We start from the raw sequence: 15,818 nt of genomic DNA, 5'->3' as shown, positions 1-15,818 counted from the left end.
TTGTGGGAAGGTGCCGAGGCGTTTCGCATGAGCAGGCCAGCGTGTAGCATTAAAAGATGCTCAATTTGCGCTTGTTTGCACAGAGTAAATTGCCCAGCGTAGCTCATGCTGAATCTGATACCAAAGGAGGCACTAATTACCACAAACAAATGTGACTATTGGACACTGTAACACAGATTTTAAACACACAATTCTATTTTCCTTTCCTGTCTTTTTTGGGTTTTTTTTTGGTGATGACTTGATGTTTGTCGACTGTAGAGACAAGAGGGGATTGTGGGAAGGCGCTGATGCATACGAACTGCTCAATTTAACTTCATATTAGGCATTGAACAATCTGAACGTTGGAACATTCATTACTGACATATTTAGTGCTCTTGTTTTTATTTAATTTACAAGTGTGTCCACATTTAAACACAATTCTATGAAACATGTCTCTATGATAACCCTTTAATAGTTACTACAGCAGCATGAGCCGTGTCAGCTGTCTTGGGAATTATAAATTCTCCCATTGTCAAGTAAATCTAGACTACCTCTTTGAAATGCACTTAATTCTCAAGCTAGGACTGTTATTTATGATTTGCCCACATTCTTGAGCTTAAAAACTCAAATAATTCACAGAGAGGATGTGTATGTATCAGGACCAGATGTTGCAGTAACAATATGTGGAAAAGCATCAATCATATAAGAGTATCAGTGTTCACGAGTGTTTTTGTTATGCACGGGATGCAGTGTCGACATTTTTGCGTAATTTTAGACTTCACGTTTATTAGAAGCAATTCATCTAAATTTGAGAAATAATACAGATACAAAAATATCATATGTTGGACATAAGCTCGTGGTTGAAAAACCATGTAATATAGTTTCAGAAATTCTCTGATCCTATATGGAGGCATTGTATAAAATCGTAAAAAAGTCATCAAGTCATGAGCGATGGTGGCTTGGTGGTTAAGGTTCTGTGCTAATAACTGGTGAGGTCAAATCTCATGGCTGCCAGAGAGCCAAACTTTGGGATCTAAAGGAGGAATGCAAGCTTCCCAGCTCTATATTTCTGGATATATTAAATCCCAAGCTAATTCTTTTGAGTTGACTACTAAAACTGTCTTATTTGTATTTTCCCCATTAATATAAATCAGACAGAATCCATACGAAGATCTTGCTCCCATATGAATCCATACATTCAATTTACAGAGAGCATGTAAGGAGCCTTATCCAAATTAAAAAAAAACCTCACGGAAATTTCCCCCCAGCTTAACCTAAAAAAAAACTAATTGGATCACATAAAACCTATGACCAAATTTCTGTATGTACTGTATCTGAATTTTGAACAGGCTACATTAGAAAGTTCCAATTGTGTAATTTCAAGTCCTGAACTCAACAGATATAATTTATAAGTATATAAGTATATAAGTTTTTTTTAATTGTTAATAGAAGGTTCCCTCATGCTTTTCAGGTCTGAATGCCCAACTAGCCTACAGTATTGCATCAGGAGACCCTCAATCCCAGTTTACAATCACTAATTCTGGCATCCTTCAAACTCAGAAACTTCTAGATCGGGAGACTCAGTCCTTTTACAACCTTGTCATCACTGTTAATGATATGGCACCGCCTCCTGCCACCCGCTTTACCAGTACAGCCCAGGTGTCAATCATTCTACTAGACGTCAATGATTGCCCACCTACATTCATTTTACAGAAGATGGCCTACATCCAGGAGAACACAGCAGTGGATACAGTGGTTTTTACAGCGCATGCAATAGATCCAGATAGCGGGCCCAATAGCTATGTGGAATATTCACTTGGTGGCACGTACAGAAGCAAATTTAGCATCGGGAATATTGACGGAAACGTGAAGTTGATTGGTGAACTAGATCGCGAAGAGATGGCCAACTACACACTGACTGTCATCGCCAAAGACAAAGGCCAGCCATCCCTGTCTTCCATGATGGAGGTTAACATGATGGTTTTGGATGTAAATGATAACACACCAAGCTTTTCACAGAACATCTATGATATTGAGATTGAGGAAAATACACTTACTGGAACTGACATCCTTCAGGTGTTTGCTAATGATGCTGATGAAGGGACCAATGGACAAATCCGGTTCTCCATTGCTGGAGGCAGTGGAAACACTGATTTTCGTATTGATTCAGTGACGGGTGCTATTGCTGTTGCTAAGCAGTTGGATCGTGAAACACGGTCGTCGTATTCACTTGTGGTTCAGGCTGCGGATCGGGGAAGTAGCCCTCGTGTTGATCGTGCTACAGTAAACATTGTGCTGCTGGACGTTAACGACTGTGCACCTGTATTTGAGCTCTCACCGTACACCATCAACGTCCAGGAGAACCTGGGAAACCTTCCCAAGAACATCCTACAGGCAAGTGCAAAAAATCTACAACATACAGAACCAAACAAATTTGTTGTGCACTAGGCTGAATTCCATTTAAATAAAATAAAGTCCATGGGGAACTTCATAGGAATGGAGATCACCATAGATGTTTTTAAAACCCTAACAGAAATTAATCTTAATTACGCAAACTATACAGGAGAACTCTTCAAGGAACCTATCCAAATCACATGTAAACTAAGTAAAACATATAGAACCTAACCAAAACTTGAAAATTACATGAATCAAAACATCACACATGGCCTAATCAAATCATAAAATTGCCAGAACACCAACAATCTATAAAGAGAAACCTGACCAGGGACCCATCCAGATCATATATAACCAACCCACGAAGCCCTAAGAGCAGAACCTACCCAAATCATACAACTCCCACAAATAATCCCAACGAGGAACATCCAAATCACATAACTTATGCAGAGAATCCCAGCCAGGAAGCCACCCTATTTACATATAATCTAACTAAATCTAACCTGAGCTAGGTAAATTGTCTAAATCCCAAATAACCGAAACCATGGAAAAAACATACAGCAACCCATGCAAATCATATAACCCATAATGAGGAGCTCTGCAAGAAACCCATCCAAACCACACATTACCAAATCACATTACCAAATCACATTACCTATATAGAAGAACTCAAGCAAAAACCATTTCAAATTGAAAATCCATTCCTACCAAGAACCCATCCAAAGTTAAGCCAAACATAACCAAATCACCTATCCCATAGAGAAGAACCCAAAGAGGAACCTATCCAAATCATTCAAACCACACATTACCAAATCACCTTTCCCATAGAAAAGAAACCATCTAGGAACCTTTCCAAATCACACAAGCCATACTGAGGATTTCTGCCAGGAACCCATCCAGATCACACAAAAATCACTCAAATCATTACAGACCAAAAATCAACTCAAATAACACAGACCCCAGCCAGGAACCCAAAACCCATCCAGGAACCCTTCCAAAGTCACACAGCATCTGGACAGAACCTATGCATATCAGAATTCCACTAAAACTGCGAAAAATCCAGACAGACCCATCCAACTCCTAACAAATATACTTAAAACAATATTTTTGCTGATATTCATTCAAGGATGGAGTCACATGCATATTATAGCTCTTTTCCATCATGCACCTGGTCTTTTCCTCTATTTGTAGGTGGTTGCTCGTGATGATGATTATGGTCTGAATGGGCAGATGAGTTACACGCTCAGTGGAGGGAACGATGATGGCTCGTTCAGCCTGACGTCTAGTGGACAACTCAGACTGGAAAAATTACTTGACCGAGAGATCCAGGACCATTATGAACTCATTGTCATCGCCATTGACTCAGGTGAGACTATTTGTTTTCCATGATAAGAGCTGAAGAATGCGTGTTTGTTTTTAGGCATTTGTAAAAGAGTCTGTGTGTTTGCATCGTGAGGGCTAATGTGAGGTTTAGGTTGTTATTGCTTGGAGGTCTGTCGCTGAGTGTGTGTTTAGATCACAGTCTATTCTAGTTAAGTGCAGCTCTCCTACAGCCAAACCACCGTGGCCTGTGGGTGGCTCCTCCCACATTCCAGCCAGGTCATATGACCCACGTTAATGATGGGTATGTTTTATTATATTTTTTTAACTGCTTCAGCACGCAATGAGAAACACAACACTGTATGTACAGCTGAGGAAAATATGATGAAAAAAAAGTTAAATCTCTTATATGTAAAGATGGAAGGAATTTTGTCCTGGCTTCTCAAAATCAACTGATCTTGGATGAAGGCAGAAAAAGGCAGAGTGTCGCTTTAAGCGAATCTATACATAAGGAGAGCAGATAAATCTTTAAAAAGTTTGAAAATAAATGAAACAGGTTTCATTTACAGTAAATGATGCTTGTGAAATTGACCGTCCAGTAATAATAATGATAAAATGATGCTATTGGTATTGCTAAAATACAGTTAGAAGGCCATATATTTCTAAAACTCTTTTACTGATCAAGAAAAACATCAAGAATATGACGCAAAAGTTTGAACAAACCTTTGCCAAGTGCATGTGAAAAATAAAATAAATAAATAAATCATCTGCGCCTAGATCCTAGTAGACAGCACCAACACCAAGTTAGTAAGTGCATGCTTCAACCATTAATGTTCTCCTTTCTCTTTTGTTGGTAATTCTAAATACCCAGAACATATGGCATTTCTGCAACACTAAAACAGTCCTTTGGCTCTGTTCGCTCCTCATGGCTTAGTTTAGCAGCTCGCAGCTACAAAAAAACTGCCACCCACAACCCAAAATACATGGCATGTTTGATTTACTTCCTGCACTTGGGTCGATCCAGAGTTAAATCGCTTTCTCACTGCAGTCGAACCGTACTAGAGTTCACTTGGAACAGGACTGAGAACGCCTTGCTCGATTATTTTGGTCAGCACCCCAGTGCACCTGCCCAAATGAAGCACAAGAGAGAGGAAACTTTTCAAACTAAATCTACAAAGTAATGATTTAAGCCTACAAGAGTTGAACAATAGGTGATGCAAAAAAAAAAAAGAAACTAAATGTCAAAAGTAGAAAATTAAGTAGACATTAAGGACAGAGCCTGGAAAGGATATACTCATGGTCTATTACATTTTAGTATTTAAGAGCAGGCTAGAAAGTATGCAGTTGAAGAAAACTCAGGAAGTAGATGGGAAACCTAGAACCCTAGAAAGAACACGATGCAGTTTAAAAAGAAATAGATGCATTGTCTTTCTTGACAAATAAGCTGCTTTTTTACCTAGATCATTTAAGGAGATATGTAAAAATTAAATAGAAACGAATAGTTTATTCTGATATTTTCCGTTTTTAAGTTACTGGTGTAATTTTTTTCGGAAGGAGTGTTATTAACTGCAATAAAGCAACAAAAATAATTATAAGCTATGTGATACATGATGGTTAAAACTACTGCCTAGACAAAAAAAAAATAGTCACCAAAAGAGTCAAATTATTGGCCTGCCTCAAGCAAAGAAAACAACTAGGGAGATTTAAAATTGAAAAGCCATTATTTGTTACACATTACTGTACTGTGCACCCTTTTACATATCCCAGCTAGGGTGAGAATGCCCTGCAATGATAATGATGGCGGTGCCCATGAAGCAGGCATGATTGGGGATCACTCAAATTCTTGGTTAAATTGCATTCTGAAAAAAGTAGAGGTATAGTGAAACAGTAGAGGTATAGTGAGAGTAAGAGCACATCCACACATAATGGGACAAGAACTCAAAAGAAGAAAGAACTAAACAGCCGAATGGACATAAGAAAACTCATCAAATGTCATTTGTCAACTCATGGAAGGGCATAAATATAACTATTCGGATATCTGCAAACAAGATTTGAACCGATATGTAAGAAACGTGTAAGTTTCTTAAAGAGAACCATTATTTGTAGTAATATATGGATTCATCACAATGAGCCTGAGAGTATAGAGCAGAAACATCCTTAATCGCAGACCAAGAAAAAGTTCAAAAGTCAATCATCAACTGGAAAATTGATAAAAAAAAAAAAGGAGGTAACATGGTTAAAAAAAAAAAAGTAAAAAAAGAAAAAAAATGAAATACTTCAGGACGTGCTGTTCAGGTTGGTAACAGTGACTCACGGCACTTTCCATCAGACTGGATATAAGTTTGGTAAAACTTCTTTTTTTTCCACTTAATCCTACTTTTTGGTGCAACATGCATGCCAACCATATGCACTATGATTGGCTAATTGTTCGTATTTCCACTAACTGCACAATTGAAAGTTAATTGCCAGAATTAAAAATTAGGGAAAAATAATGCATCCCCAATGGTCTTTGAGTTGCACAGTTTTGCTCCATTTGCATTGAATGACTCCTTCAATGTCCAATAGGCAGACTACAATCCAGTAAGCCTTGTCTTATTTTCTTTGGCACACAGTAGCTGTTTTGTTCTTATAAACCCACAATCGCAGGCCCGGAGAATAAATATTTATTGCAGTAAAATCATGACTGACGATGCGTGTTTTTGTTCGAATGATTTCGCTGACTGGCAGAAAAACGAAAGTAAAAAAAAAAAAAAACAGCACATACAAAAATAGTCAAAAGCAGCTATTGTGTCCTAATAGGGAGGAGAATATCGGAAACCTCTAATGGCTTCCCGCCTGGAACTGTACAGGATACGTAGCTGAGATATTTGCGGTGTTTTAAAGAAAGGAGCCGGTCGTTCCTTTTTTGGATGAGGAGAGCAGCTACTCTTCACTGAATCTTTGCTTTGAAAATGAATTAGTCAGAATTTAGAGTTTTAGGACTGGATTTATCATTATTATAGAAACAGAAGATGATGAATGCCCGAGCCTCACTCAGTGTGATTGTTGTTCACTGTATTCGTCTATCTTTTAGAGCGATGCTGCATCGGACTGAGTCTGCACTTACAGGAGTGGAAAGAGGAGGAACGTGCCAGCTCTCGACAGCTTAAGGAGAGAGAGAGATAGACAGAGCACTGAGGGATACAGGAGACAGATAGAGAAATATGTAAGGAGACAGAAAGGACAGAAAGAGGTAGTAAGGAATAGAGTCAAAAGATAACGAGTCAAGAAGAAGTTGAAGAGACAGAGTGAGCCAGAAATAAAAAACCTGTAAAAAGAGCAGAAAAAAGCAGTGACAAGAGTAAAAAAATTAAATAAAAATCAGGGACGGGGAAATGGACCAAAAGAGGAAGCACGACGGAGAGTGTATAAGAGAGTGAGGTCTTTTGGCTGCACTTGTCATTAGGTGATGGGTTCTGCACTCGTGGCAGCAGGATGCTGTTTTACAGTCACTGAGCGAGTGGAAGTGAAATAAAGATTGAAAAGAGAAGCGAAATACAGCCATGGATGGAAAAAAAGAGAGAGCAGATACACTTCTGGTTCAAATGAAATAATTTAAATCTACAATGGGGACATCAGAAGAAGAAAAAAAGGACGCTCACAGGAGACGGCTGTACAGTTGATCTGCCTGGTTATTATGGCTAAAGCATCAAACACACAAGGGATATCAAACGGCGTGGTACATTAATAGTTGATTAAATAGAAAATCCAGATCTCGGACCTGACTTTGGAAACCGTGTGGAGTGTTATCACTGTACTAGGTTTGTATAACTACTCATTTTTACTGGGCTATTAGTAGTAAATGGTTAGCCATGGTTACAGCCAAACCTTATCCAGGATATGACAAAACCACCCTTCATATACCCTTCATGAACAAACATGGCTGAGTTTAAAACTCAGATTCTGGAACTGAGCAAGAGCAGAATAGAAGCTTGTGTCAATCAAAAATTTAACAAGTGCCCGTGCATGGCCCTGCCATGGATTGGCACCCTATCCTGGGTCTCCTGGGATAGCCTCCAGGCACGCATGACCCTGAAAACACGATTAAGTGTTATAGACGATGAGTGAGTGAGTGAGTGAGTAAGTGAGAGTGGCCTTGGATGGAGTGGATGAAAAATGTGATTTTTACAGAAGCTTCTGTGAGGTTTTTGTGTCATGTTCAACTGCAGAACAGGGTCTGAAAAAAAAGTATGACACATCAGTTTTCGATTCAGACTTGATTCATACTGTACTTAAGGGTGCTTGTATATCAAATCGCTTGTATATCAAAGTGGATTTCTTCCATAAGAAATAATGGAAATTCTGATTATTTGTTCCACAACCAAAAAAATATTCATATAAAAATAATTAATAAAAAATCTAAAGTGAAAAAAAAGGACTGCACTTGACCTTCATCAATCCTGGTTAGATGATAGAAGAAACAGGAGCGGAGGGGGGGGATACTCACCCGCACACACACACACACACACACACACACATACACTAAGTGTGTCTTTGATTACTGGAATCTTCTTTTTGTAAGACTTTAACAAAGAACCATTCTAATAAGAACTGATTTTGTGGAAATGTGATGTTGCATTGTCGTTAAAGAGAATCACTACACTTGAAAACCAAATAAAAATAAAAAAGAAGTTTTGGGCGCACACGCACACACATTGGTCACAATGTTTTAGTAAATGGTACATGCGTGCACAGATGATTTTACAAGTGACGCACGCGCACTGAGAATGAGTATGGTAGATGATTACCCATAATCCCAGCATGAGAAAGAGAAAAGAACTATTGGCTTACTTGTGATCATGTGATACGCTCGGCAGACAAAGCGTATATGTATATATACTACGGTACTCGTATATCAAGACCTCACTCATTTAACTAAGTTAAAACACTCGCAGACCAAGTTACAGACAATCCAAGGTTCCACTCATTTTGCAAGGTTATCCCTTTTTTTTTTCTTCATTTAAGTTTATGAGGAATTTTTGGACTGGAGTGTGGGGCAAAAGCAGGAATTGGCAGGAATAAAATATTATCGCTTTGTATGAGACATGACTTTTAAACAATCCAAAACACAAGTTACACAGAATTTCAATGCATCTTAAATACTTTTAGTAGTTCTATTACTATAAAACCTAATAAAAAGAAATTGAATTGAAAAATATTGAATTCTATTGAATTGATTCAAAAATTGTCGTGCCAGAAAATTGATCTACGGTCCGACTGATTTATACCTCCATTCAGCATGCGCATGAACAGCTTTACTACATAGTCTAATGGCGTTATATTTGGGCCCATTCCTAAGGGGAAAAATTGTTTTTGCATGTGCACAAATTATATTTTCACTGGTTTAAACTCTCTCTCGCACACACAGATACGGTATGTAAGTATTTCTCACACCCTTGCTGTGTGTTCGGACACACAGTTTTTGTACAGTACCAATCTAATCCCACTAGGCAGTGTGGGAAGTAATTCACACTGTTAATAACCGGGCTGAATAAGACTTTGTACTACTGTAGATTAAGTACTGTAGCAAAATATCTATATATAGAACAGACTGTATATATATATATTTTTTCAATACGAAATATTATCGGATACTTTACCCAAAACTTTAATACAATCTGAACCAATTGTTTTGTGATCCATTGCACCGATAACACTGTGGCCCCACACCTCCAGGGTCAAGGGTTTGATTTGATTCTTTGTATGTGGAGTTTGTATGTTCTCCCCGAGTTGCTGGGTTTCCTCTGAGTGCTCCAGTTTCCTCCCATGGTGAAAGAAATGCAAATTAGGTTAATCGTTGTGTATGTTTGTGTGAGTGTATGAGAGTGTGTGTTCCCTGCAATGGATTGGCACCCTGCCCAGGGTGTACCCTGCCTCGTGCCCAAGGTTTCCTGGGGTAGGCTTAAGGACCCTGCAATCCTGTATAGGATAAGCAGCATAGAAGATGAACGAATGAAGAATGCACACCTATTCTAAACTATTGTGCTTCAGCCTGGAGAGAGTCGGGAGAGAGAGAGACACTGACTGTTAACTTCATCTAGTCTGAAATATATCTATACTAGAAGAGTACTTTTTAGTCGATAGCACATCCAGGGATTTTAACCAGCACCTGAGGCAGAAAGCGATTCAGTTACAAGCTGACTGTTGGAATCGGTTTCAGCTCTGCCATTTATGATGATACGATGATCATAGAGCATCAGAAACCACGCAAGTGAGGCTATTTGGAATGTTAAACAACTCCGTACAGTTCTCGTATGAGACTGTTTGACGAGATACATGTGCAGTTTGCGCAATGCTAACCCCGATAGCGCAATGCTTGTTAACATGTTAGTAAATCAGTCTCACAGCTACAGAGCAAAAGTAAATAAGCAAATGTCAGGCTCCAGACGCTGCCTTGTCTAAACAAAACTGCCTTTTTTTTTTTTTTGAGAGGGGTGGTAGAGGGGTGAGTTCGAGGCGGGCTTTGGGAGGGTTAACTGGGTACAGTGTGTACATTTTATGATGCGTGGATGCATTTTTTTCACATGCCTGGTTCATGGTAGCACACTTTTTTTCTGTTTAAGTTAAATGGGTAGTCATTAAAGTAAGAAGAAGGAGAAGAAGAAGTAAGAGCTGACAAATGGAACGAGTGTAGGAGTAAAGAAGAGAGAAGGTATGGGAACGGATTCGGTGATGTAGATCGAATGAATAGAGCGATTTAAGAACCGTGTTTGTTCGGGATTATTAAAGAGACAGCGCCTCGCCAATGTGTGCCTATAAAACACACACACACACACACATACACACACACACACATACACAAAGCACCCCTATAGCAGCACAGTATTTGCGGAGTGTCCTTTCAATGTTAAGAAGCATTTAGCAGATAAAAGATGTTAATGGCTCCTTCATTTAGTTCCTGTGTGCTCTATAAAGCTGAATGCAGACTGAATACAGCCGACTGGAATGAGCATCAGGAAGCAGAGCGCCCCCTCTGGACACATCTTCTGGGTTCTAAATTTCCAGACTTCTTTTTTTCTTATTGAAGTATTAGAAATCCACTAACAGGATCCACTGACTTTTATTCTTCATGTTAATACTTTGGGGGTTTTAGTGCGGACAGTTACAAATACTGTAACAGTACCGTAGCTGGACTCGGTGGAGTTTCCGGGGTTTTCTTTGAGGTTTTTAAACACAGTGTCCTGCATTCGATGCAGCTCATGTTTCTGCCTCACTTCCACCACAAGCCTGAATTCAGATGAATTTATTTATTCATTTGTACTGGCAGCATCGTTATTCCTCACGCCATCTCGGCGTCCACTTAATTATGGTTTGTGTGTGTGTGTGATTGTGTGTGTGTTGTTCAGATGAGGCGTAAATAAGCCATGGGTGTTAATGGCATTTTTGCCCGTAGGGCAAGTCGTTGCCCTGGTACACAGAGGACCCAAGGTAGCAGTTGCACACAAGTGAATGAGTAGCAACACACACACACACACACACACACACACACATACACACACACAAGGTCAGTTTTGAAGCTGGAGCTGTGCAATATTAACGCTACCCACTGTGCAATAAATAAAAATAAATAAATAAATAAATAGTACAGTTCTCCCCAAAAAAATCATAAAAACTTATCATCACATCATTTTCATTAGTCTAAAAGGCTTGATATACTGTACAGTAGCACGTTGGAGCTTTAAACGCACATTGTATAACAACTAGCAAGTTTTTATAATGCATGCGCTTAACTAATTTCAGCTAACATTAGCTTACTGTTCACCATTTTACTAGTTTTACCATTCATTCTTAAATTTCCCCAGCTACTGTATTAAAGTTAAGCCTAAGCTAAATTGTCATGACATCAAATCATCAGTCAAGTAATGAAATAGCCCACTTAAACCCCGCCCACAGTCCACTAGGGAGATGACTGTCAAAATGTTTGGGCTAGATGTTTTGCAACTGATCATATTCACTGGAGGATTGTACTGTGTAGAGTATGTGTGTGTGTGTGTGTGTGTGTTTGTGTAAGTGTGTGTTGCCAAAATGTTTACCTGAGTTGGACTGAACTAGACATATGGAGAATTCCAACTCATTCGTTATGGTCATTCTTTTGGTGTGTAATTGGATTCCACGTGAAAACTAATCTCACACACTCACATGACCCTTCTCCAAGACTAATGGCTAAAGGCTAACTTAACAAATTGACCAAATTTAATTATACTAAATAGTTTAAAAGGCCAGTCCTCAGTTTTGTCTGAAGGTTTCCCATGCAGGGGCAGAATTACGGGACTTTGACTATGTGTCTATGTGTTTGAAAAGGAGTACGAAAAAGTATAAACTTAATAAGTATATAAACTTAGGCCCTATTCTGACATAATGACGTTTACCCTGACAACATCCGGAATATGCCGACTTATTTTATAGGGTTGTTAGATTCTGTATTCTGATTAGACAGAATAGATTGATTCATTTTCTGTTACAACTTTTCAACTTTTACAGTATTTTCTAAACAAGTGGCAACCTCAGAGTCTAAAAAATGAGTCCATTGCGCTATGAGCTGACTCCAAAAGTGAGTTAATCCCAATAGACCCCCATGTTAAACTGCTTAATGGTTTTGGTTTCAATAACTAGGTTTCCCTTTTATGACATTTTTTAATGTATGTCATCAGTTAAAATTTTAAGCCGTAAATTAGGCATAATTAGAGGTGTGGCTAATTTGAGTGACAGCAAGTGTGAAAGCTATGCATCACTTTAGCTAACCAACTAACTACAATTGTTGTAGTTTAACTTACCACATAAAATGTACGATTTGACATGGGATGACGTATAGAGTGTGGATGATCAATCAAATCCAGAGGAACATCACCATATAAATTATGGTAGCTTGAGGTAATGGGGTAAGTTGGTGTACTCTAATCTACAGCCAGTTTCGATTTGTTCCACCCATTTGCCCATTCATAGATTAACCAGGGTTTAGGAGGAGTCAGCTCCTGCCATGATGGAGATGCCGAGAGCTCCCAAAGTTGAGCATCAAAGTCCATCCTCAGAAAACCTACAGTAGGTGATGTCATGGAGGGTTTTCCCTGTACTTTTTGTGATGTCTATGGTTCTAACATAATATGTGGGCAATCAGTCAATAATATTACGCATAGCGTGGTCGACTTCCTTGTACTCTTTTTCTTCCATGTGTTTATAGTCGACTTGCAAACCACAGCACAGTGTATCCCGCCGGCGGTATCGGAGAGTGTGGGTATGTGTGTGTACAAGAGTCCAAATTCTTATTTTCCCTCAGTTTACAGTATATTATTCAGAGATCATATTTTTGTATGATTGTGTTACGCATTTTGTGGAAAATACCCATGCTCTTTGTTTAATATTTTGCATCAATCATTATCAAGGCCAGTAAACTAACGATTAATCGTGAACAAACAGCCGTCATGTAGCGATCAGGGTAAAACTTACAACATAAGATGACCCTTCAGTTGAACCAAATGTAATGTCTGAGAAAGGGTACTTTTTTGAATAGAATGCGGCAGAATAAAACAGAAACCTTTAGAGGATGGTATAAATTTTAAGCACATTGAGTTGAGCTGACACACACACATGCGTGCTGACACACACACGCTGCTTGACGTGTTGGAATGATTTGTTAGCTAAACATTTGCTATTAAATCCTTCTGCTGTTACAGTTTACACCGATCAGTGCTGAAGTAAACATATCCAAAACACACACACACACACACACACACACACACACACACACACACACACACACACACACACACACACACATACAGAATCTGGGTTTCCTAAACTTTCTATCCTTTGTGATTGGTAATTTAAGGTCAATGGCCAGATACATAGGTGTGTGTGTGTGTGTGTGTGTGTTCGTAAAGATGCTTTATCATGGAATACCTTGTAAACATGGCTGGTCAGCAGAACAATGCTTAATAATAAAGATTATCCAAGTCCCCTATTTTGTTCCTCCAAACACCTGAGTGTCCCTGTCATGCTCGTAAACAGGAAATGACATCAGTTACTATTGGAAGTGGGCCAACAAAATCCAGGAATAAAACAAAAGCAACTTCCTCGAGTCACTGTGTGTAAAACAATGGAGTAAAAAAAAAAAAAAAAAAAAACACAGCGAGGCTGCTGCTGTGGTCACCATTATTCTTGCACACCACACACACACACACACACACACACAGAGTACAGACAGAAAGAGCGAGAACAAAGAATCAAATGAGGACATGTGGTGAGAGAGATGGAGATAGAAAACACCTTCTAAACTTAATGAAGAAAGAAAGGAAGAGAGAAATTTATGAAAGGAAAAATGGACATAACATGAAAGGCAGAAATAAAATAAAAATGAAATGAACAAGAAAAGTATTATGGTAAAGAATGAAAAGTAGAGGAAAAAAAGCAAAGCATTGTGTGTGTGTGTGTGTGTGTGTGTGTGTGTGCACGCGTGCGTTTGCATATTTGTGTGTGTCACATGCCTCAGAGGCCGACAGAGAGCTTTAATATACACACTTAAGCAAACCCCAATCAGGATCATTCACATGACCATCTAAACCACAGTAGACTATGAAATTAAACTATAAATCAAATCAATCACGTGTGTGCTTGGTGTGTCTAAGGAAGTTAGCAACTTAGCACATCCATGTTTGACTACTGAAGATTTCTAGCACTTAGTCACCTTCATAATGTTTGTGAAATGTGTCTGTGCCTTCAGTTACAAAAAAGCAAACACACTTAAAAACAAAACAAAAAAGATGACAAAGATACTAAACCCGTGACTCAGTGTCTTCGGGTTTGAAGTGTTTACTTTTGTTTATAGTGTGTGTCTTTTATTCACACACACACACACACACACACACACACACACACACACACACACACACACACACACACAGATCTGAGACGGTCCCTGTACGTGTTTAATCACGTTTCCTGGATGTCGAGCCACGTTCCCCAGCATGTTCATGCTAATCTGGCGAATCGCTTTGTCAACCAAATGAGGAGCGAAGCTGATTTAGCTTCACGCTCAAGGTTTATGAACTCGTTATTAATTACACTAATCCCCAGTAATCCTTCTCCGACCTGGAGCCTCGGCTCTGTCTCAGATCTCGGCTCAAAACCATCTCCCTTGTTGATTTTCTTTCAGCCTGTCTTGAATTATCAGGGGTTTTTTTTCTTCTTTTTCGCCTTTTTGTCGTTTTGTTTGTTTTTAACTGATTCCTAGCTGCAATGCTACCACCTTTTGTGAGACCTTTTTTCATAACCTTGTTTACAAATCGATTTCTTGTACTAATCAGGTTATGGATGTAATTTTGATTTTATTCCACTTTTTTTAACATTCTAATGATTATTTATTTGAAATGGCTTTAGTTCTCAGATAATCGGTATCTGTTAATACACCGATTTTGCTGTTTATGGCTATTGTGTAGGCTTTAATAAAAGCATTCTACTGCAAACAATTGGTTCCATGAACATATGTTTTATGCACATATATAATGTTTAATTATAATATTTTATTATTATTTTTTTAGATAATATTTTTTATCTTTGTTAATATATAATCAATAATATTGGTAATATTTTATTTTATATTTTTCTATTGGGGAATTGAATTTTTATTTACTTTTATTGTTATAAATTACTTCTATTGTTATTATTAATTCATTTAATTTTTTGATTATTTAATTTTATTCTCTAAACTGTTTATTTTGTTTTTCTATTTCTTTCTATTATGACATTTTATTTTATTATATACTTTTTATTTGTGGTTTTATTTGTATTTTTTTTAATGTTTTTTGGTTAATACTTTATTTTATATCATAAAATATTATTATTATTTAATATAATTTGAATTATTCTGTATCTTTTTTAATCATTCTATTTTCCATTTTTTTATTATAAAATTCTATTTTTTTCCTCATTTAATTTTATTATTTAGTTATTATTATTATATTTTCTTTTGTTTTATTTCTATATTATTTATTATTATAATAGTTTATTTTCTATTAATACATTTTAATAAATATAAATTTGTTTTTATTATTATTGTTTTACCTAAATTATTATTAATATTTATTCATATT

General features: G+C 37.7%; 1 protein-coding gene across 1 annotated transcript in view; it reads left to right on the top strand.

The window, feature by feature from the left end:
• LOC128544213 (protocadherin Fat 4) overlaps positions 1–15,818 on the top strand; it is a 101,222-nt gene that overhangs the window by 62,160 nt on the left and 23,244 nt on the right. The window contains exons 5-6 of the mRNA XM_053514256.1: positions 1,451–2,373; positions 3,565–3,739. Coding sequence (XP_053370231.1) covers positions 1,451–2,373; positions 3,565–3,739 — 1,098 coding nt within the window. The remainder of the gene's footprint in view (positions 1–1,450; positions 2,374–3,564; positions 3,740–15,818) is intronic.

Source organism: Clarias gariepinus, chromosome 16 (assembly GCF_024256425.1).
Source record: "Clarias gariepinus isolate MV-2021 ecotype Netherlands chromosome 16, CGAR_prim_01v2, whole genome shotgun sequence".
Taxonomy (NCBI): domain Eukaryota; kingdom Metazoa; phylum Chordata; class Actinopteri; order Siluriformes; family Clariidae; genus Clarias; species Clarias gariepinus.
Note: the sequence above shows the minus strand (reverse complement) of the source record. Positions and strands in the feature narration are given on the sequence as shown.